The sequence below is a fragment of the Dasypus novemcinctus genome, chromosome 10, assembly GCF_030445035.2.
Source record: "Dasypus novemcinctus isolate mDasNov1 chromosome 10, mDasNov1.1.hap2, whole genome shotgun sequence".
Taxonomy (NCBI): Eukaryota; Metazoa; Chordata; class Mammalia; order Cingulata; family Dasypodidae; genus Dasypus; species Dasypus novemcinctus.
In genome coordinates this window covers 6382185-6401964 of record NC_080682.1, presented here as the reverse complement: position 1 = coordinate 6401964, position 19780 = coordinate 6382185, and the positions used below count along the sequence as shown (strand labels likewise).

General features: G+C 60.3%; 2 protein-coding genes and 1 non-coding gene across 52 annotated transcripts in view; 2 read left to right on the top strand and 1 right to left on the bottom strand.

The window, feature by feature from the left end:
- Positions 1–9820, top strand: part of LRP5 (LDL receptor related protein 5) — a 124813-nt gene extending 114993 nt beyond the window's left edge. The window contains exons 19-23 of the mRNA XM_058305069.1: positions 55–165; positions 825–1061; positions 2441–2580; positions 6750–6847; positions 9350–9820. Coding sequence (XP_058161052.1) covers positions 55–165; positions 825–1061; positions 2441–2580; positions 6750–6847; positions 9350–9611 — 848 coding nt within the window. The 3' untranslated portion in view covers positions 9612–9820. The remainder of the gene's footprint in view (positions 1–54; positions 166–824; positions 1062–2440; positions 2581–6749; positions 6848–9349) is intronic.
- A 5039-nt stretch (positions 9821–14859) lies between these two features.
- Positions 14860–14932, bottom strand: TRNAA-AGC (transfer RNA alanine (anticodon AGC)). Its single transcript has one exon. It is a non-coding gene; the product is annotated as a tRNA-Ala (tRNA).
- Positions 14933–15198: 266 nt separating this feature from the next.
- Positions 15199–19780, top strand: part of PPP6R3 (protein phosphatase 6 regulatory subunit 3) — a 150098-nt gene continuing 145516 nt past the window's right edge. For 14 of the 50 annotated variants that reach the window (XR_011649851.1, XM_058305035.1, XM_058305067.1 and 11 more), the window contains exon 1: positions 15411–15545. The gene's annotated coding sequence lies outside the window, so the exon portion shown is untranslated. Of the gene's footprint in view, positions 15546–16557; positions 16728–19780 lie in introns of all 50 variants that reach the window. The other 36 variants (XM_058305051.1, XM_058305046.1, XM_058305064.2 and 33 more) reach the window with 11 other exon arrangements.

Here is a 19780-nt window from a genome sequence, read left to right as displayed (position 1 = left end):
CCCCCGGGCCTCCTCCGCGCGCACCGGGCCCTGAGCGTCGCCCTCTGCCCGCAGCCGTCTGCCTGCCCAACCAGTTCCGCTGCGCCAGCGGCCAGTGCGTCCTCATCAAGCAGCAGTGCGACTCCTTCCCCGACTGCATCGACGGCTCTGACGAGCTCATGTGTGGTGAGTTGCTGGTTGTACCCCGGGGGCGCAGGTGTAGGGCCCGGGGGGTTGTGTGTACGGGAACGAGGGGCACTGTGCTTCGGGGAGCGAGGCAGGCAGGGAAGCCTTCCCGGAGGTGGCAGCAGTGAGGTTGCGCTTTGGGGACAACGGGAGCTCAGAAGGGAGGTGAGAGGCCATGTGAGCGATGGGGCATCCCAGCTGGGAATGGGGGGCACGGGGCTCCCTGGGACGGAAGCACGGAGGCAGGGTTCCCCCCAGTGGGCAGGGCCCGTCCTGGTGCTGGGCCAGGCCCCCCGGCCCGGCTCCCGCGTCCCGGCCGTCAGTGGTTGTCAGGAGTCCAGGTTGCCGCCCGGCCCGGCTCAGGGGCAGGGGGAAGGGGCTTCGGCCGGCTTGGACAGGAGCCCCTGGTGCTGGAGGAGACGCTGCTGGGGGCCACTGGGGACGGCCAGCCAGGCGTGTGCGGGGAGGCGGCGTCTGCCTGGTGGGGGAGCCACCAGGGGGCGTGAGGGGGGCGTCTCTCCCACCTTCTCGCCCTCTGGTAGCAGGTTCTGGGCCCCCCCAGGCAAAGCCAGCCCCACCCGGGCCCCTGCCACGCACCTGGCAGGAGGCCCAGCCCTCGGGGTGACGCCACCCGTCCCCTGCTGTCCTCTCCCTGGCAGAAATCACCAAGCCCCCCTCGGACGACAGCCCGGCCCACAGCAGCGCCATCGGGCCCGTCATCGGCATCATCCTCTCGCTCTTCGTCATGGGCGGTGTCTACTTCGTGTGCCAGCGCGTGGTGTGCCAGCGCTACGCGGGGGCCAGCGGGCCCTTCCCCCACGAGTACGTCAGCGGGACCCCCCACGTGCCCCTCAATTTCATAGCCCCGGGCGGCTCCCAGCACGGTCCCTTCACAGGTAAGGGCCTTGGGCAGAGCCGGGGCGGTTGGGGTGGGGGGGAGCCTGGGTGGGATGTGGGTCGGTGGGCCCGATACCGCTCCCGCGGCCCCTCGTGCCCATGGCAGGCCCCACCCATCCATCACAGCCCCGGGCTCTGCGGCTGAGCCTGCGTCTGGCATCAGAATCCTCCTCAGCACGGAGGCCTGCCGGCTGCGCCTGTTCTTGGGTGTCGGGGGTGTGGGGACCGGTCGCTGCCCTGGCCTTTGATGTCACGGGGGGCATATCCTCTCGACACGGAGGTGGGGCACCAGGCTCTCTGAAAAGCCAGTGAGGGAAGTGGATGCGGTTCAATGGATAGAGTGTCCGTCTACCATATGGAGGGTCCAGGGTTCAAACCCAGGGCCTCCTGGCCCGTGTGGAGCTGGCCCATGCGCAGTGCTGATGCGCACAAGGAGTGTCGTGCCACGCAGGGGTGTCCCCGTGTAGGGGACCCCACGCGCAAGGAGTGCGCCCCGTAAGGAGAGCCACCCAGCGCGAAAGAAAGTTCAACCTGCCCAGGAATGGCGCCGCACACACGGAGAGCTGACGTAGCAAGATGACGCAACAAAAAAGAGTTGCAGTTTCCCATTTCCACCAGATAATGCAAGCAGACGCAGAAGAACACACAGTGAATGGACACAGAGAGCAGACAACTCGGGGGAAGGGGAGAGAAAGAAAGAAAAAATAAATCTTAAAAAAACAAACAAACAGAAAGCCAGCAACCTGCTGCCCGCGGCCACTGGCTTTGTCCTGAACTCAGTGGGACTCGTGGCTGAGCAGCCTTGTGCTTCCCGCCTGCTCTGGTTCGTGAGGGACGCTGACCCTGGAGGTGACGTGTGGGGGCCCGGGGGTGCCCCATCGTGGGGCAGCATCCCACTGGCCTTAGAAGGAGGGTCGGTCAGGGCTGAGCCGGAAGGTGCCCCCACAGCCCGGGGCTCCCTGGGCACTGGCCGGCCCCTGCCCAGCCCTGGACCCTGACAGCTACCCTCAGATGTGACCTGATTCTCCTTGGGGCGGGGTGCTCGGGGGTCACAGGAGCCCCTGGAGGCTGTGGTGGCAGCAGCTTTGTTGTCCAGCAGCCCCGGAGGACCTGGTCCTGCCTGTGCCAGGTGGCCCGGGGCTGAGGCCCTCCCTGGTCCCCCCACAGCGCCCATAGGGGCCCCTCTGGGAGGTGCAGACCCCAAGAGCTCACGGGGCCCCGACCTGAGGCCAGGCCAGGCCTGCGGGCGGCAGGGATGCGTCTCGGTCGGGGTCCGGCCACTGCGCCTGGTGCCCCGCGGGCGGCAGGGGCCGAGGGGTCTGGGGGCTGCCCTGGCCGGGTGGCCCAGCTCCCCAGCCTGCCTTGTCCCCCCCCCCAGGTATCTCCTGCGGCAAGTCCATGATGAGCTCCGTGAGCCTGATGGGGGGCCGGGGCGGGGTGCCCCTCTACGACCGGAACCACGTCACCGGGGCCTCGTCCAGCAGCTCGTCCAGCACCAAGGCCACGCTCTACCCTCCCGTGAGTGCGGTGCGGGCGCGGCCAGGGGCGCGGCAGGCCCCTCCCACCACCCTGTGCCCGCCCGGTCAGCACAGGTGGTCCACCTGGGAGCTGGCCTGTGACTCGGGATTTCTAGGATGGTTAACCGTCCACCTCGGAGGAGGACGTGGGTGTTCAGTTTCCTTCCGCTCCAGACCCCGGTTTTCTTTCGTGGCTGTTTTCTGCTTAGAGAAGGGCAGTCCTTGTTCGCTGGGTGAACTGGAGACCCCGTAAACGTGCAAGGAGGCGAACTCACCCCCCCTCCTGTCCTCAGTGCTCGCCCTGTGTGCGAGGGGCCTGCTTTGCCCAGGCCCCACCGGGAACGCCCTGCTTCCCACCTGAGGCCTCGCTGGGCCCCGGGAAACACAGGGATTGTTCCCGAAGGACCGACGGACGCGGAATGCTTTCTGTGGCTCGGGCGCCCACCCTGGCTCTGGGCAGCCCCGGCGGGGCGAGGGGCCCATGGGCCTGCTGGCACCCACCAGGCCGGCTGGGGAGGCCCCCTGTTTCCTAGAGCCTCGCCCCAGTTTGAAGCAGGGGAGCTTGCTGCATGGATGAGAGCCTGGGGCCGTCAGAGTTGGGGTGACTGCAGTCTGCTTGCTCTGATTCTTCCAAAGCCCACTTCCCACGGCTGGGTGCACTTCCACAGTGAGGACAGTCCCTCGAGCTTTCTCTGGGGTCCCTCCAGGAAGCCCCCCGTGGCAGGAGCCTGTCCCTCCCGTCCTGGGGCCGTGCTTGCCTTATCCGGCCTGGCCTCGCAGGCCCCCGGCAGGAAGGCGCCCGGCTGAGCTGCTGTTTCGGCTCCCGGGAAGAGAGCGGCGGCGCAGAAGGCCCTGGAACTGGCCGTGCTGGGGACAGAGGAGACCAGGGCCTGCGGTCCAGAACACCTGCCACCTCCCCCTCCCCTACTCCCACTGTCCCCTGGCTCTCAGCTGCCCCACGTGGCCAGGCTTTCCCAGGATGCACCCCTTCCCCAGCGCCGTCTCCGGATGCTCAGGAAACCGCATTCTCTTTCCCCGGCAGCTGCAGGGAATCTTGTCAGATGGGCGAGGGCCCGCACCAGCCCGCCGGGCTAAGGCAACTGTGTGTACCGCGCCCTCACGCCTGTGGTACAAAATCCTAAAGCAGGCGAAGAGTCTCCGTGAAAAGACAGGCCCCTCCCTGGCAGCTCAGCCCATGGCGGGCGCCTCGTGGTCTGGATGTGTGGAGATACACACGCGTGTGTGTTTTATTTTCCCAGCCAGGAGAATCCTTTTTGTTTTGAGGTGATTGTCAACTAACGCACAGTTGCAAGAGATAACTCAGAGGGACTCCTTTTGCCCGTCCCTGGCTTCCCCGGCCGTCAGGTCTTTCCTGGCTGTAGGACGACGTCGCAACCGGGAAACTGACGTCGATAACGCTCCTCCGGCCTTCCATCTCCCCGGTTTTGCACGCCCTTTTTTTTTCAATATGTTTTTTACTTATTTTTAAAAGATATATAGATCACACAAAAACGGCCTTTTTTAAAGCCCAAACAGTAGCACCAGGGGACTCGCCCCGGGCCCCGCTCTTGCCCGACGCGCCATAGAAGCCGCCGTTTACGTAGCACTGTGGGGCTCCAGCTCAGCTCTGAGCGTCCACGCGTGCCGCCCTCGTCCTCACCCTGCGCCCTGATGGGCCTGTCGCCTTCCCCATATTGCAGATGAGGAGGCTCAGGAAACAAGGGCTTCTGGATCATTCTATCTGTAGGCAGCAGGACCGTCCATGCCACTCCTTCCGCAGGGCACCGTTGCCCCGGTTAATGGTGTGGCCAGGTCCACGGTGGCGAGTGTCATGGCCGTTTCCAGTGCTATTAGGACAATGGCGTGGCACGACGCCCCTTCCCGCGTGCGTGGGGGGCTGCAGGGAGAAAGGGTGCAGGCGTGAAGGGCTGTCATCTGACGGCCAGCCCCTCTTCCCGCCGGCCGGGGCTGCAGCGGGGGCACAGCTCCTCCACCTTCCTTCCGCCAGCCCGATTAGGGTAGAGAGGTGCACGGTGCCGGCTTGCTTTGTCACAACGTCGGGCACCTTTCTGCATGTTTTAAGAACCTCTGTAGTTTCGTTTTCTTGGCAGGACCTGACTGTGTCCCATATCTGTTTGGTTCCTGGCATTCTTTTCACGGATTTGTTCGATTTCTCGAGATGTAGACGTAGACGGTGCTGGCTGTAATTAAGGAAATCAACCCTTTGCCTGGAACACGTATGAAAATACTTTCTCCCGGTTTTTTTGTTTTCTGATTCATGTAATGGTTATGTTTACCGCTCACCTAGTGGCATTCTCGACCTTTTATTTCACGGAGTCTGGGTTTTTGTTGTTTCGGTCGTGCTCAGGAAGAGCTTGCCTGCTCTGAGCACGAACGTCAGCATCCTGCCCTATTCTCTTCCTTGTTGTTCTCGTGCTTTCATGTTTCGTGTTGAATCTCTGATCCTCCTGGGCTGTCACCAGGCGTCTGCGCGAGGGAGGCGGCCGAGCACTTGTCTGCTGATGGCGTCGGTGTACCCGTCACAGGGCCCAGCTTGAGACAGAAGCCACAGGGTGATTTGAACAGGGAAAGCTCGATGGACAGGGCTACTAAGGGGCCCTGGGATGGCTCAGGAGACCCCTAAAGAACACAGCAGTCCTGGGCCGAGAGCCAGACTCGGAGCGGGCACAGCCGGGGCTCACCGGATGGCCAAAAGCTGCCGAGGTGCTGCCCTGGCAGAACGTCCTGGAAATCTGGCCACTGGCGTATTGGGGAAGCCATCTCCACAGCCCTCCTTGCCTTCCTGTCCCCAGGGCAGATGTGAGGGGTGTCGGGAGGGGGGGGCGCGGGAGAGGAGAGCAGCTGGTCCAGTCGGGTCCGCTGGCAGATGTGGGAGAGGGACCCCCAGGCCGGGGGCAGCTGCGGGGTCCCTCCCGTATGGGTTGTGCCCTGCTCTCTGAATGAGCGCCTCCCACCTGCGGGTGAAAGCCTGAGGCCGTGCCCCCAGGGTGGCCGGGCCGAAGAGGACCCTCCCCAGAATGAGGAGAAGGCCAGGCTGCTCCCCGAGGGGGCCGTTACCCGCCCATCGTCAGCCAGCCCACGAAGCGGGTCTTTTCAGCTCTGTCTCAGAGCGGGGTAAACTGAGGCCCAGAGGCGGGGCCCCTCACCAGGGAGCGTGCCGTGGGTGGGGTCCTTGGGGCACGTGGCGACAGCCCATTCCCTTCGGCTGTGGGGCGCGGGGAGCCCACGGGGCCGTGGCCGGGTGAACCTTTGGGGGGCAGGGCCTGGACGCTTGTGGGAGGATCAGAGGTGACCCCGCAGTGACGGCTGAGGGGGACCGCAGGGCAGCTGGGGAAGGTGCAGAGCTGGACGGGGGTCTGGGCCCCGGGGCTCCCCATCCCCTGCAGGGCTGCCGCGTGGGGTCGTGTAGGGCCGTGTGACCCTGGCCCGCGGGACGTCAAGCGCGTGGTGGATTAGTGGATTGATCGCCTTGGTTTTGGGGCACGTGGCGGCACAGTCCCTCGGGGGGGGTGCCTTCTCCTGAGCTGGCGGCCGGGCTGCAGCCCTGCCCTCGGCCTGGGCCCCCCGTTGCCTCAGTCAGGGTTGGAGCTGGGAAGCAGGACCCCTGAGCGTCAGGGATGAGGCCCGTTCTCCAGGAGTTAGACTCCGTTCGACGGCGGGAGCAGAGAGGCAGGCCCGAGGCCGTGGGGAGTTGGGGGCAAAGTCCCGCAGGAGGCTCCCCGGGCGCGGGTGCGGGTGGGCATGCCAGGTCTGGCGGGGGCATCCGGAAGCAAGACCTTCTGCTGGGGGCGGGGTGGGGCCCATCAGGGGGGCCTGGAGCAGGTGCAGGGGTGGCGGAAGGCGGCGGCGCCTTGGGAGCCCCGTCTCTGAGTCGCGCTGAGCCTCTGGGCCTGGGGTCACTATTGGCCAGTGGGGCCAGCCCGCGGGGAGTGGGCGGGAATGCACCCCGGCGGCCACCCTCCGGGCGCGGTGGCTGCCGCGTCGCCTCCCGTGTCTCGGCAACCCTAACCCGGAACCAGAGAGGAGGGGGTCCCAGGAAGGGAAGCGTCAGCTTAGCCCAGAACCGCCACGAGGGGGGCAGGAGGCAGAGGGGGGCGGGAGGCACCGGCGAGCTCAGGCCCGGCGCCCCTCTGCCTTTGCACTCCCCAGATCCTGAACCCTCCGCCGTCCCCAGCCACGGACCCCTCCTTGTACAACGTGGAGATGTTCTACCCTTCCAGCATTCCCGCTGCCACCAGGCCGTACAGGTAAGGTGTCCCTGCCGGCCCTCGGCGTGCCGTGGCCGCCCGTGGGCCAGACGGCGCGTGGGTGGAGGAGGCGCCGCGCCCATTCCACGGATGAGGAAATGGAGGGAGAGGCGGCCCTGGCCTGCTCTGGGCCCGGCCTGGCCTCTCCTGGCCCCGCTGCCCTTTCCCAGCCACGCCAGGCCGTCTCCCCAGAGGCACCCAACCTGGCCTGCAGGGGGGGTTCAGACTCCAGGTGGAGCCTGATGGGCTTGAGAAGCTATGGGGTGTTTCGTAAGCCGGGACATATCGTGGCAGACGTGGCCCTTGAGCCGTGGCCCTGAATGCCACCAGAGGTGTTCTCACCCGTAAGGGGCAGCCAGCCCCCCACAGCCCGGGCAGGCCTTTGGGCGTGGCGGTCCAGCCGCCGCCTGCTGCCCGCGGGAGGCCGAGGCGTGGGGCGAAGGCCTGGGGCTCCCTGCCTGGCCGCGTGGTTTGAATGCCGCTGTGGGACCTGGCGGCGGCTCCCCCTCTTGGTGCCGTGTCCTTGCAAAGACCAAATGCGGATGTGGAATGCTGGCCGTGGCGCCTGGCGTGCCCCGGGCCCCGGTTATGGGTGAGCAGTTACGGTGGCTGTCCACGCTCCCTTGCCGGCGCCTGGCGTGCCCCAGTTACACGTGAGCAGTTATGGTGGCCCTCCATGCTCACATCCCACCGTGGTCTTTTCAGCCCACCCTGCACCCTCCAGGTTGCCCACACTGGGGGTCACGGCCCCACCGCCCGGGGTGGGGAGAGGGCATTTGAGAATGTTGGCGAGAAGTGGGACCTAGGGGGTGGGCTGGCCTATGCCCAGAGCCTGGTTCAGAGCCGGCCCACCTCCCCACCTTTTCACCCAGTGGTCTCGGCCACCAGGGCTCACACCCCAGGAGCACGGCGGCGCCCATCCCCAGGCGAGCCTGAGTCCAAGGGCAGGTGGGGGGTGGGCCCAGGCCTGCACAGACCTCAGGTCTGTGATACCCCCTGGTCTGCCTGGGGCTGGAGGCTGAGGCCCCCTCCTCACTGCTGGAGCCCTGGAGCACCCCCCAGGTCCCTGAGCATGGCGCCACCTGCCCTCTAGTGGCAGTTCCTGGGAATTCCTGGTGGCAGGCGCCTCGCCTTCTCCTTCCTGCGGCGGGCGGCCTGGACGGGCTCAGAGGGACCTCGCAGGCGTGGGTGGAGGCAGACTTCACCCCCAGCCCCTCCCCAGCAAGGGTGCAGTGGCTCCCTAGTGCCTCGACATGTGGCCACATCTCCCACCTCGGCTGCCCCGGGCTGTCATCAGCACCCAGGTGTGCCAACAGGCAGCCTCGGCAGGGGCGGCTCCCACCCACACCTCTGACACCGTCTTACCTCGCAGTCCCTGGGGGTCCCTGCCTGCCTCTAACCTCAGGCTGCGCCTTTCTCAGCACCGCACCCCCCAGCAGGCCCTGGGGTGCTGCTCCGCCTTCTAGCCCCCTGTGCGCCCAGCTGCAGCCAGGCCCCGGGCTCCTGCACACGCCACGGCACTGGCTTCGGTCCACCAGTCTGACCTCGGGTTCTGGGCTGCCTCTGGGTGCAGGAGGCACCTGGGGGCGAGGGGCGGGTGGGAGGCGCCTCCTGGCATCAGACTACAGCGGCTGCCGAGCACTTCCTTGAGAAGGGCGCTGTTTCTGGCACTTTCTACACAGGATCTCATTCAGTCCTCCCAGCCCCCTTTTGAAAGGGGAACCGTTTCATCAGCTGAGGGTGGTGAGGGCGACTGCCCGAGGCTGTCCTGCCGGGGCCCCCGTGGCCTTTTTTTTTTTTTTTTAAAGATTTGTTATTTATTTCTCCCCTCCCTGCTCCCCCTGTTGTCTGCTCTCTGTGTCCATTCCCTGCGTGTTCTTCTGTGTCCACTTGAATTCTTGTCAGCGGCACCAGGAATCTGTGTCTCTCTTTGTTGCATCATCTTGCTGCATCAGCTCTCTCTGTATGTGGCGCCATTCCTGGGCAGGCTGCACTTTTTTCGCACTGGGCGCCTCTCCTTGTGGGGCACACTCCTTGCATGTGGGGACACCCCTGCGTGGCACGGCACTCCTTCCGTGCATCAGTACTGCGTGAGGGCCAGCTCATCGCGGGTCAGGAGGCCCTGGGTTTGAACCCTGGGCCTCCCATGTGGTAGGCGGATGCTCCATCCGTTGGGCCAAATCCGCTCCCCCGCCCCAGGCTGCTCTCTGCACAAAAGTGACCTTTGCCCGCGCCTGGGCCAGGCCCGGGCTTGATGTGGATGTGCTCGTTCCTCGTCCGCCCTGCGGGGTGTGTGCGGGCACGCCTGCTCTGGAGGCTCAGGACATGCCCAGGCCACGGCGGGCGTGGGTCCCGGGTCCACCCGCCTTGTTGCGCAGCTCGTGCTTGCTGACGGACACACCTTTCCTCTCCGGCTCCCGGGCCCCGAGCCCGCGGGGGTGGGCATGTGGGCGGGCAGGCCCAAATCAAGGTCCCCCTTCTCTCTCTCCCTGCGCCCTGCAGGCCCTACATTATCCGCGGCATGGTGCCCCCGACCACGCCCTGCAGCACGGACGTGTGCGACAGCGACTACAGCGCCAGCCGCTGGAAGGCCAGCAAGTACTACCTGGACTTGAACTCCGACTCAGACCCCTACCCGCCCCCGCCCACGCCCCACAGCCAGTACCTGTCGGCAGAGGACAGCTGCCCGCCGTCGCCCGCCACCGAGAGGAGCTACTTCCACCTTTTCCCGCCGCCCCCGTCCCCCTGCACGGACTCGTCCTGACCGCGGCTGGGGCGCCCCGGCCTCTCTCGGCCCCTGTAAATATTTTTAAATATGAACAAAGAAAAAATATATTTTATGACTTAAAAAAAAACAAATATAGTTGGGATTTTAAAAACACAAGAAATGTGAACAGTGACGGGGTGGGTGGGGCTGGAAGCACTTTGTACAGCGGAGAAAATATTTATAAATTTAATTTTTTTAAACGTTAACTGACATCCTCTCCTGCCGTGTGCGCGCGTTTGAGTAGAAAGGCCCGAGAGGGCGTCTCACCCGCCGTGAGGGTGGCATCCCGTCCTGGCGTGGCCGTCGCCTTGCCACGTTCCCGCGGGCAGGGCTGAGAGCTCCCTGGGCAGAGGCGGACGTTTCCGCTAGCAGCCGTCCTGCCCACCCCAGGCAGGGCCTGCGCCCTGTGCGGTCAGGGAGGGCCCGTGCCTGGCTCGACGCTCTGCCGTCACCGTCTGGAGGTTCCTGCTGATTTTTGAACGAGACCCGGCTTTTGCGTTTTGTACCTGGGTCCTGCAGACCACACACCAGGCTTGGGACGGTCCTGGCCATGGCCTGACCGCTGTGCGTGCCGCCTGGCACTGCTGCCCATCCTGATGGCGCTGGGCATCAGAGCCCCTCCTGCTGTCCTGCCCTGAAACCTCGGTGGCCACACACTGTTGGTCCTTGGTAAACGGAGGCTGTGACGGAGCTCGCCCAAGGTCACACTGCAGAGCTTCCAGGCCCAGTGGCCGGTTGAGTCCCCATGCCAGTTTTATTTATTTTTCTTAGGAGGTATTGGGTTCAAACCCAGGACCTGGTACATGGGAAGCAGGAACTGAACCACTGAGCTACACCTGCCCCCCCTAATGCTAGGTTTTAACCCAGAGCTGCCTCACGGGGACTCACGGCCCCCCAAGAACTTGGGATTCCAGACCCTTCAGGTTGGGCCACGTGCCCCGAGGTGCTCGTTCAAGTGCAGGCCACAGACTGAGCACCCTAGAGGGGGGAGCCCCCTCCCTGGCCCTGCCAGCCACCTGGACATTGGGGGCCTCCCAGGAGACCGGGCAAGGGTAGGGGAAAGCTGGCCTGGGCTGCTGAACCCTGGCAGCCTGCATGGGCCGGGAGGAAGGTTGCCCACTCTTCCCCAGCACCCAGTGCCCTGGCCCCGGGCTTGAGCCACTGCGTGGCCAGAGGCCTCTCACGCAGTCCCTCCCCGGCCCAGGCAGCCAGCAAGCAGTGGGAAGCTGGCCTTCTACCATGAGCCAAATGAACCTGCCAGTCTTCAGCAAGCACCTGCCGCTCGCTTAGGTTTAGTCAGATGTGGCCCTCCCTGAAGTGGCTCTAAACCCAGGGATGGAGGCCGGCTCAAGTTTCCAAACCAGTGGAGCAAGTGTAGTGTCTGTGACATCCCGGAGCTCAGTGTGGGCATTGTGTTCAGCCGGGAAGGCAGGAGGGCTTCCTGGAGGAGGTTATGCCCGAGCTGGGCCTCAAATGAGGAGCTTAAGTTAACCTGGATTAGTTCATGAAAACGTCACAATGCCCTCTTAGGTCATCTGTTCTGAGAGAGGCCAGCTGCTGTGTGGTGAGGACATACAAGCAGCCTTCCGGAGAGGTCCATGGGACGGGGAACAGAGACCTGTTAGGCACAGCTGTGGGAGAGCACCACCTTGAAAGTAGCTCACACAGAAACAGTCACGCTTGGTGACAGCAGGTCCCACCAGGGACGCGGACCAGAGCCACCCAGTTAAACTGCCTCTAAATTGCTGACACCACACGGGATAATAACTGTGGTGTTCTAAGCCAAACAGAAAACACAAAATAAACAAAAAACCTTGAAATTGTGCAATTAGGTAGATGGGGTCCCTAATTTGTAGATGAGGAAACCAAGGCTCAGATAAAAAGCAAAGTTAGAAGTGTTTCATTCATTCTTTTGTCCAATAAATGTTACTAGAGAGCTACTCAAAAGTGGCCAAAGAGGCCTCTGCTTTCCCTCCAAACCTGCCCTCTGTGGGGACAGTCACCACTCCCCAAGTCCCCTGGGGTCCCGCTCCCTCACGTTACGGGCTCCCCCCGGCCCCAGCCCTATCAGGGGAGCCAGTACCTTGGCTCTGCCCTCCTCCAGGGTGGCTGTTGGTTCTTCCCACCCCGCCCTGGGGACAGCCCTCCTAGGGGCACTGCAGGCAGCATCCACCCCGGGCAGTGGGACAAAACCCACGTGGCTTCTGGGGGAGCTGGGGGTGGGCAATGAGGTGGGGGGGCCTTCTTGTGGACGAGCCAGCTGGCTCTTCACAGCAGGGGGCCAGCAGTCCCACCAAGGAAGCCCCTGCTGGCTCCTCTTCTCGCTGTCCCCTCGGGGAGCCCCATGCCTCTCCTTTGCACCCAAATGCCCTCTTCTCTCTCCTTTCCCCATATGGTCAGTGGTGGCCTGGTCGTCGGCAACCCCAGCAGCTGCCCTTTCTGTGGGCGCTCCACCCACCAGCCCTCCCTAGGTGGGAGGGAAATTCCTTCTCCTCCCCAGCCCAGGTGAGTCTTACGGCGCTGAAGAGGACAAGAAACAGGCGGTTAGGTTCCTGTGTTAAAATGTGTCAGTGTTTCCCGTCCCGCTGGAACTCCCAGCCATCCCTTTGCCCCTGCCACAATCGCTCTCACCCGACCCTGCGCCAGCCCTTCTAGAGCACGTCCTCTGCCAGGGTGTCCCCCATGCCAGCCTGGGTCAGTGCCAGCCCAGAGTGCACTGTGCCCTGGTGAGAGGAGAAAAGGAAAGACAATGTGGCATCTTTTCCCCAAATTGGACAGATTGACTTTAAAATCTTTATCTGTGTTCTGAGTAGTCTTTCCTATGCGCCTGTACGTGGACGGTATAACGTCCTTTTATGAAATCACAGCAGTAGTAAGTGGAATTTTCTCGTGGCCCCCCTCAGAAGATAGGCTGCACCCAGAACCTTGTGGAGGTGACCTTGTTTCAAAAAAGGGTCTTTGCAGATGTAATGAAGCTAAAGCTCTCAAGACGAGATCATCCTGGATTAACTGGGTGGGCCTGAAATCCAATGACACACGTGTCTGAAGAGACGGAAGAGAAGAGAGACAGACAGACAGAGAAGACGGTGGCCGATGGATGCCCAGGTTGCCCGCTGCCGACAGACGCTGGGGGAGGGACAAGAATTGATTCTCCCTTAGAAACGCCAGAAGGAACAGAGGCCACCAACACCTCTATTTCAGACTGGAGAACAGCGAGACAATAAAGTTCTCCTCTTTTAAGCTGCTAGGTTGACGGTGATTTGTTACAGCAGCCCGAGAAGAACAATGCAGTGCTCGATCATTACCGGATAGAATTAAAATTTGACTGCCCTGTGTCTGCTCCCAAATGCACTAGCTGGATGATGGGTACAGGGCATTCTCTACTTCTGAATTTTTTTTTTAAGATTTATTTTTTATTTATTTCTCTCCCCTTACCCCCCAAGTTGTCTGCTCTCTGTGTCCATTCACTGTGCATTCTTTTGTGTCTGCTTGTATTCTTGTCAGCGGCACCAGGAATCTGTGTCTCTTTGTTGCACCATCTTGCTGCGTCAGCTCTCCCTGTGTGCGGCGCCACTTCTGCGCAGGCTGCACTTTTTTCGCGCTGGGCTTTCTGGGCTTTGGTCAATAATCTGGAACAGGGAAGTGGATTTAGCTCAACTGAAAAGAGTGTCCGCCTACCACATGGGAGGTCCAGGGTTCAAACCCAGGGTCTCCTGACCCGTGTGGAGCTGGCCCATGCGCAGTGCTGATGCGCACAAGGAGTGCTGTGCTACTCAGGGGTGCCCTCCGTGTAGGGGAGCCCCATGCACAAGAAGCGCGCCCCATAAGGAGAGCCGCCCTACCCAGAAAAGAGTGCAGCCTGCCTAGGAATGTGCTGCATGCACAGAGAGCTGACACAGCAAGAAGGCGCAACAAAGAGACATAGATTCCTGGTGCCACTGACAAGAACACAGGTGGACATAGAAGAACACAGCGAGTGGACACAGAGAGCAGACAACTGGGGGGGTGGTGGTGGAGAGAAATAAATAAAAAAATCTTTAAAAAAAATCTGGAACATGGGTATGATAATACCGTTCAGTTCTGCAGCCACAGGCTGTGCTTAAGGGGTGAGCTGTGGCGGGGGACACGTTTGCACCAGAGACCCAGCCTCCTCGCCCTGGGGTTGACCCAACCCAAGCTGGCCTTGAATCCCTGTGTCCCTGCAGGCCTGGTCAGGGAGGGGGAGGAAGCCTGGGCCAGCTGGGGCCAGTGCAAAGGGTGGAGTCCGGTGCAGGGAGAGGCCGAGCAGCGGGCAGGCTGCCTGGCCAACACAGCCCAAGAGGCAGCGGGTGGTGCCAGAGGGTGCAGCCAGGGCCCTCCGGGCAGGCCCTGCCCCCACTCCCACGGGCCCGCTCTACCCGGTTTCCCAGGCCTGGTCTCCCAGGGGCAGCTTAGAGGGAGCTTCACAGCAACCCAGAGGGCCCTATGTGAGCTGCAGCCGCCATCCCTAACCCAGCCAGCCGGCCAGAGCGGGCCACCAGGCCGCCGAGGCCTGAGCATGGGGGATTCTTGTGGTGTTTTGGACGTGCTGACACCGTTCTAAAGGCCCCACCGCCCACCTCTGCCACCTCGTCTTCTGCCATGTTCCTCACCCTGCCAGGTGCACCTCCCCGAGGGCTCCAAAGCCCACCCTGGGGGCTCTGTGCAGACTCTGCTAGGCCCGGCCCGAGCGCCCACCGCCCTGTCCTTTCTGTTTGGGGGTCTCGGCTGACCTCTGGAGTGCCCACCCCACTTGGCCACCCCCCCCCCCGAGTTCCTTTGTCCACGGGGCTCGGGACAGAGCGGGCACACCAGCCTTTCTGTCCTCGGACGGGCGGCCTGCCCTCCCCTGAGCACCCCTGCGGGTGCGATCGAGCATTAGACTGGGCCCTGGCTGCGCCCCGGCCCACGCCGCACGGCCGCCTCCTAAGTCCTGCCCTCTGGGTGCTTTCCAGGCCCTTGGAGAACAAGGCGGGTGGCCAGTGAGAGCACTGAGGGGGGACGGCGGGGAGGGGGCGACCCGAGGTCGGGGTCTCACGGTGAGGGGTTGGCTGTGAGTTTTCTGGGAACGTTTCCCTGGAAGGGCGTTTTGGGAGACAAAAAGGGGGAGGCGCGGGGCCACGAGCCCGTCAACTTGACTGGTTTTCCCGCAAAGCCGCTTTACTCGACTACAGGGACAAGAAGGGCGACCTCCTGATGGAGGGAGGCCCTCGTAAAAGTCCAGCCGTGGAGAATGCGGGCATCGATCCCGCTACCTCTCGCATGCTAAGCGAGCGCTCTACCATTTGAGCTAATTCCCCCGCTCGGGCCGGCTTCTGTCGCCCGGCAACACATTGCGGTAACGTCATCAGCGGCTTCCTCGCGGCCCCAGACTCGCCCAGCTTTCCGTCCCGCTCGCCTATTGGCTCCCCGGTAGCTCCAGCTCCACGGCTATGATTGGTTTGGCTCCATTTCGTTTTAAAAGCACTGGCCACCGGGATTGGTGGTCAGAGGCGTCCGTCAAGCGGAGGCCCGCTGTTGCTACGGCGCAGGGGATCCCCGCAGGGTTTCTCCTGGTTTCTGATTTGCTTCTCCAGCCCGACTCCGGAGTCCTAGAGGTTCCGGATCCCTCGAGTCCACGGGAAAAGAATGCGCCCCTCGCGCCTGACTGACGGCGCCCGCGAGCCAATCGGAGTGCACGCCACGGGGCGGCCGGGCGACCCAATAGACGGCAGGGGGCGGGAGCGTGAGGCCCATGCGCCCCGAGCCGGGGGCGGAGGCAGCGCCGCGATTGGGCGCGAGGCGGCCGGAGGGAGGGCGGGGGGAGCTCAAGGCCTGCTTGATACGTCCGCCATTTTGGGCGCTTCGCTGATGGTGTCGGTGAGCGCGCTTCCCGCCTGAGCGCAACTAGCGGCGGGTCGCGGGCACCTCCAGGTAACCGGGGCAGGCGACGCGGCGGGCGGCGGCTCGGGGCGCGCGGGCGGGCGGCGGGGCCCTCCTCGCCGGAGCCTGAGGCGGCGCGGGGAGGGAGCGTCCCGGCCCCGCTTCCCCTCCCCCCCGGAATTCGCTCGCCCCGCGGGCCCGGGAGGCGCGGCGGCCGGTCCCCCTCCCCGGGCCCGCGCCCGCCGGCAGGCTGTCAGCCGACCGGGCCTCCCGCCGCGCGCCCCGGGGGTCCCTGCGGGCCGGGCGCCGGGGGCGGGACGCGGGCCGGGGCGGCGAACTTTGCGCCCGCGCTGACGTCCGCGGCCTGGCGCGGCGGCCCGGCGGCGGCGCGCCCCTCGCCCGGCGGCCGCCCGCGCGCCCCGCGCGCCGCCCCAGCCCCGCGCTGCGGGGTCGGGGGGCCCCGGCCGCGGGCTCCCCGGGCGCGCGTCGGGCCGGGACGGCGGCTGGCCGCTCAGGCTCGCGACGGCCATTGTTGGACTGCGTTCTCCGGGAAACAAGTTTTGTCGGTTTCTGTTAATTCGCCGCGGAGTCATCGAAAGACGCAGAAACCAGTTCGGAGGACACGAGTCCCCTTCCGAGGGGTTTTCAACTCCTGTGTTGAGACTCGAACGTAGAGCTGGGCACGGAGCCCTCCCTGGCGGCTCTGAGCGAGGGGGTGGTCCTTCTTGTGGCCTGAAGTACCTGCCCCTTAAAGCAGCCCCTTCGCCGTGGACTCTCCTCCCCCGAGATCCCGCTGGCTTTGCTTCCAGCTTGGACTTGTAGTCGCAGGTGGACCCCCGGGTCCGTAGGTACACCCCTGGGTCCTGACGGTCCAGCCTCCTAACTTCATGCCGTTTCTCCGGTGCTCAGCGCTTTCTCTGTGGGTCCGATAGAGCTCTCGTTCCTGCCCGGCTTTCCTGGGAGAGGCACTTTGTACTCGTTTCTTTTCATCGTCGCAGCACTTGTTAATGTTGGTACCGACCCCTTTAATTAATGGGGTGTTCACTTTGTTTTTGCCTTCAAGGTCATGAGGCAAGTGGGGAAGGGACCCGCGATTTCCAGCCACTGGAAAGGCGCCCCAATTAGCAAGTGTGTGATTCCTGCTCGCGGCGGTGTCTGAGCCTTTTTCACTGGAGAGCTATATTGCCTGGATTCACATCTTGGCGTGACCACTTTCTAGCGCTGTGACCTTGGGCAAGTTACTCAACCTCTCTGCTTTCTCTAATATGGGAACAGTGACAGAGTCTACCTCATAAAGTTGTCGGCAGTGAGCTGTAGTCTATGGAAAGCAGCTAGAACCGTATCTGACACACAGAGCAACACAGTATTTCAGGGGTCCTTAACTTTTTTTTTTCCATGGACCCCTTTGCCAGTCAGGTGAAAACCACAGATCCCTTACTAAGTCCACACTGTACTGTGTATTATTTAATAAATACCTCACACGATCCGCACCAGCACGTCCCCATGAGAATAACATTGTTTTGAATTTCAAGTCAAGCTCGCGGACCCCTTGTAAAGAACCCCTGTAGTAATTAGTGGCAATTAATTTAATTTTAATGTTAAGTTCTTAGGTACTGTTAGGAAGTCACATGAGTGGTTTAGAAAGCTCTGTGTATTTAAGAGTCGTTAGGAACTAGAAGTTATTTTTAAATTTTTCAGGAGAGGGGGTGGTTGAAGATTCATCAGATTACATACTTTTGTTGGAGTAATTGGTGGTGCATCGGAATGTTTTGTGTATGAGTTGGTTAAATACAGAATAGCGAATCAATTGCTTAAGTAGGACTCTTTTCTCATGTGCCTGTGGCTATTACTTGGTTGTGATTGGCAATTCAGCATTTGGCTGCAAAGAAATAACTTCAGAGTTTCTCAGTGTACCCATGTACTTTGTTATTGAGGTTTGAATTAGCACAGCTAACATGTTGAAAAGTTACTGTGTATTGAGATATGTTTCAGTGAAAAAAGTTTTGGGAAAGTTACTGTTGTCCTTGACAGTGGATGTTTTGAAAACTATTTTGTATTTCAGTATGTCCCATCAGGGAGTCTAGAGTATTTAACAAAGTGTCATCCACAGAGTCCTGCATCCACTCACCAACTTTTAATTCTGTTCTGTGCTTTTCAACTGTGATGATCCTCAACCTGTGCTTGTCCTTCCTTGGTATTCCTTGCTTCTGACAGGCTTGCTTTATTGCACTGGAGAAGTGTACTTTGAAACACTTAATCTTAAACAGAGAGGAACATCTTGCTGGTGTAATTTAAGAACAGGAAGAAGATGGCTTTGGGTTTAGAAAGCTTAAGCTTCTTTGTGTCAAGTATAGCAAAAAAAAACCCAAACAAACCCCAAACTTGCTTGTATCATTTTGCTAATTGAAAATTTGAGAATTTCTATCCATAGCTGGCTAGAAAATGAATAGTAATAGAATTAAGACTTGATATGGTGTGGTTTTCTTTGTTTCTTTAAGGTAAATTGTTGCTTCTATTTGGAACAAAGATAATGTGCTTATTACAAATAAAATGTCTCCTAAAGCAGAGTATAAGTTAGGATCATCCTTCAGTTTGTTTTTATGATAAACTTGTATCCTCTAGTTTTGTATTTTGGATATTTGTGAGGCACCTTGAGTATATATTAGTCTAAAGTTTGTCAGTGTTTTATACCGTGTTTAAGAGTTGTTAGTGGTAATGAAGTTATGCTCATCTAAAACTCAGCTTTGGTTTTGTCATACAAAGCACAAGAATCTGTGGTTTGCTCCTCATAAGTCAAGGTCTGAGAATGTACAGGGTATAGTTAGCTGCTTTTTCTTCGGTGAGGACTTACTGAAGAAAATAGACATGACCTCTTGGCTTTAGGTGGCTTTCACATTTTTTTTTTCTTAAGAGAACCTCAGATGATGGATGTTTGATTTACTTTAGATCAGCATTTCTTAACTGCGTGAGATTTTGCCCCTCAGGGAACATTTGACAATGTCTGGAGACATTTCAGTTTGTCACAACTGGGGAGAGTCTCAGGTGCTACTGGCATCTAGAGGGTAGAGACCAGGGATATTGCTAAACATCCTACAACGCAGAGGACGGTTCCCCGACTGAAAGGGGCACAGCCCCAAGTATCAGTAGTGCTGTGATTGAAAACCCTGCTGTAGACAAATGCTAGACCGGCCTGCAGTAGACTCCTTTGGGACACTATTTTAGACCATGAATGCTAGACTCCACCTCCGGGAATTTGATGGTTCTGTGGGGGAGGAAATACGCATATTTATACACACACACACACATATGTATATAGTTTGTTATTAATGTTCCCCAGGCAATTTTTGTTAATTTATTCCTCCCCCCCCCCCCCCCCCCGTTGTTTGTCCATTTGCTGTATGTTTTTCTGTGTCTGCTTGCATTCTTCTTGGCGCCACCTGGAATCTGTGTCTCTTTTTGTTGCATCATCTTGCTGTGTCAGCTCTCCATGTTTGTGGCGCCACTCCTGGGCAGGTTGTGCTTTTTTCACATGGCACAACTCTCCTTGTGGGACGCACTCTTTGCGGGGTGCACTCCTTGCACGTGGGGCTCCCCTATGCAGGGGACACCCTGTGTGCATCAGCACTGCGCGTGGCCCAGCTCACCACACAGGTCAGGATGCCCTTGGTTTGAACCCTGGACCTCCCATGTGGTGGGTGAACCCTCTATCAGTTGAGCCAAATCCGCTTTCCCTTCAGGCAACATTGAAGCGCAGTTGGGTTTGTCCCACTGTTTTAGACCGGGGATTGGGGACTGGTTGGGGATTAAGGACTTCTTTGGTCATCTGTGACCTCTGTGATTGTAGTACCAATGAACCTTAACCTTGGAGATTATTTAGTAGTGTAGAGAGATGGTACACATGTGCAATCATCCAGGTAGTTGAAGACTGAGCTTTTAAAAGAAACATTAAATCATTTGAGTTTATAAGTTAATTTGGACATTTTCCCCTTCATGAATATACATTACCATATTGTGCTGACACTGAGCCACTCTGTCAGGTGTTTGGGGTTCTTTGCTCCTATGCTAAATAATCTTAGACTACAGTGATTTTTGAGTTTTGTATCTTTTGCCCTCATCCTGTCAGTTCTGTTTTTAAATGCCAGCTTCATTATCTGTTTTCAGAGTTAGTCCAGAAATCAGTTTAGGAGGGAAGAGAGAGGTATATGGTTTGCTTAACCTTTTAACACAGTGATCCTGCTCCCCTAGTAGAGGAGCTGTCTGTGTCCTGGACTCTGACCCAAATGGGT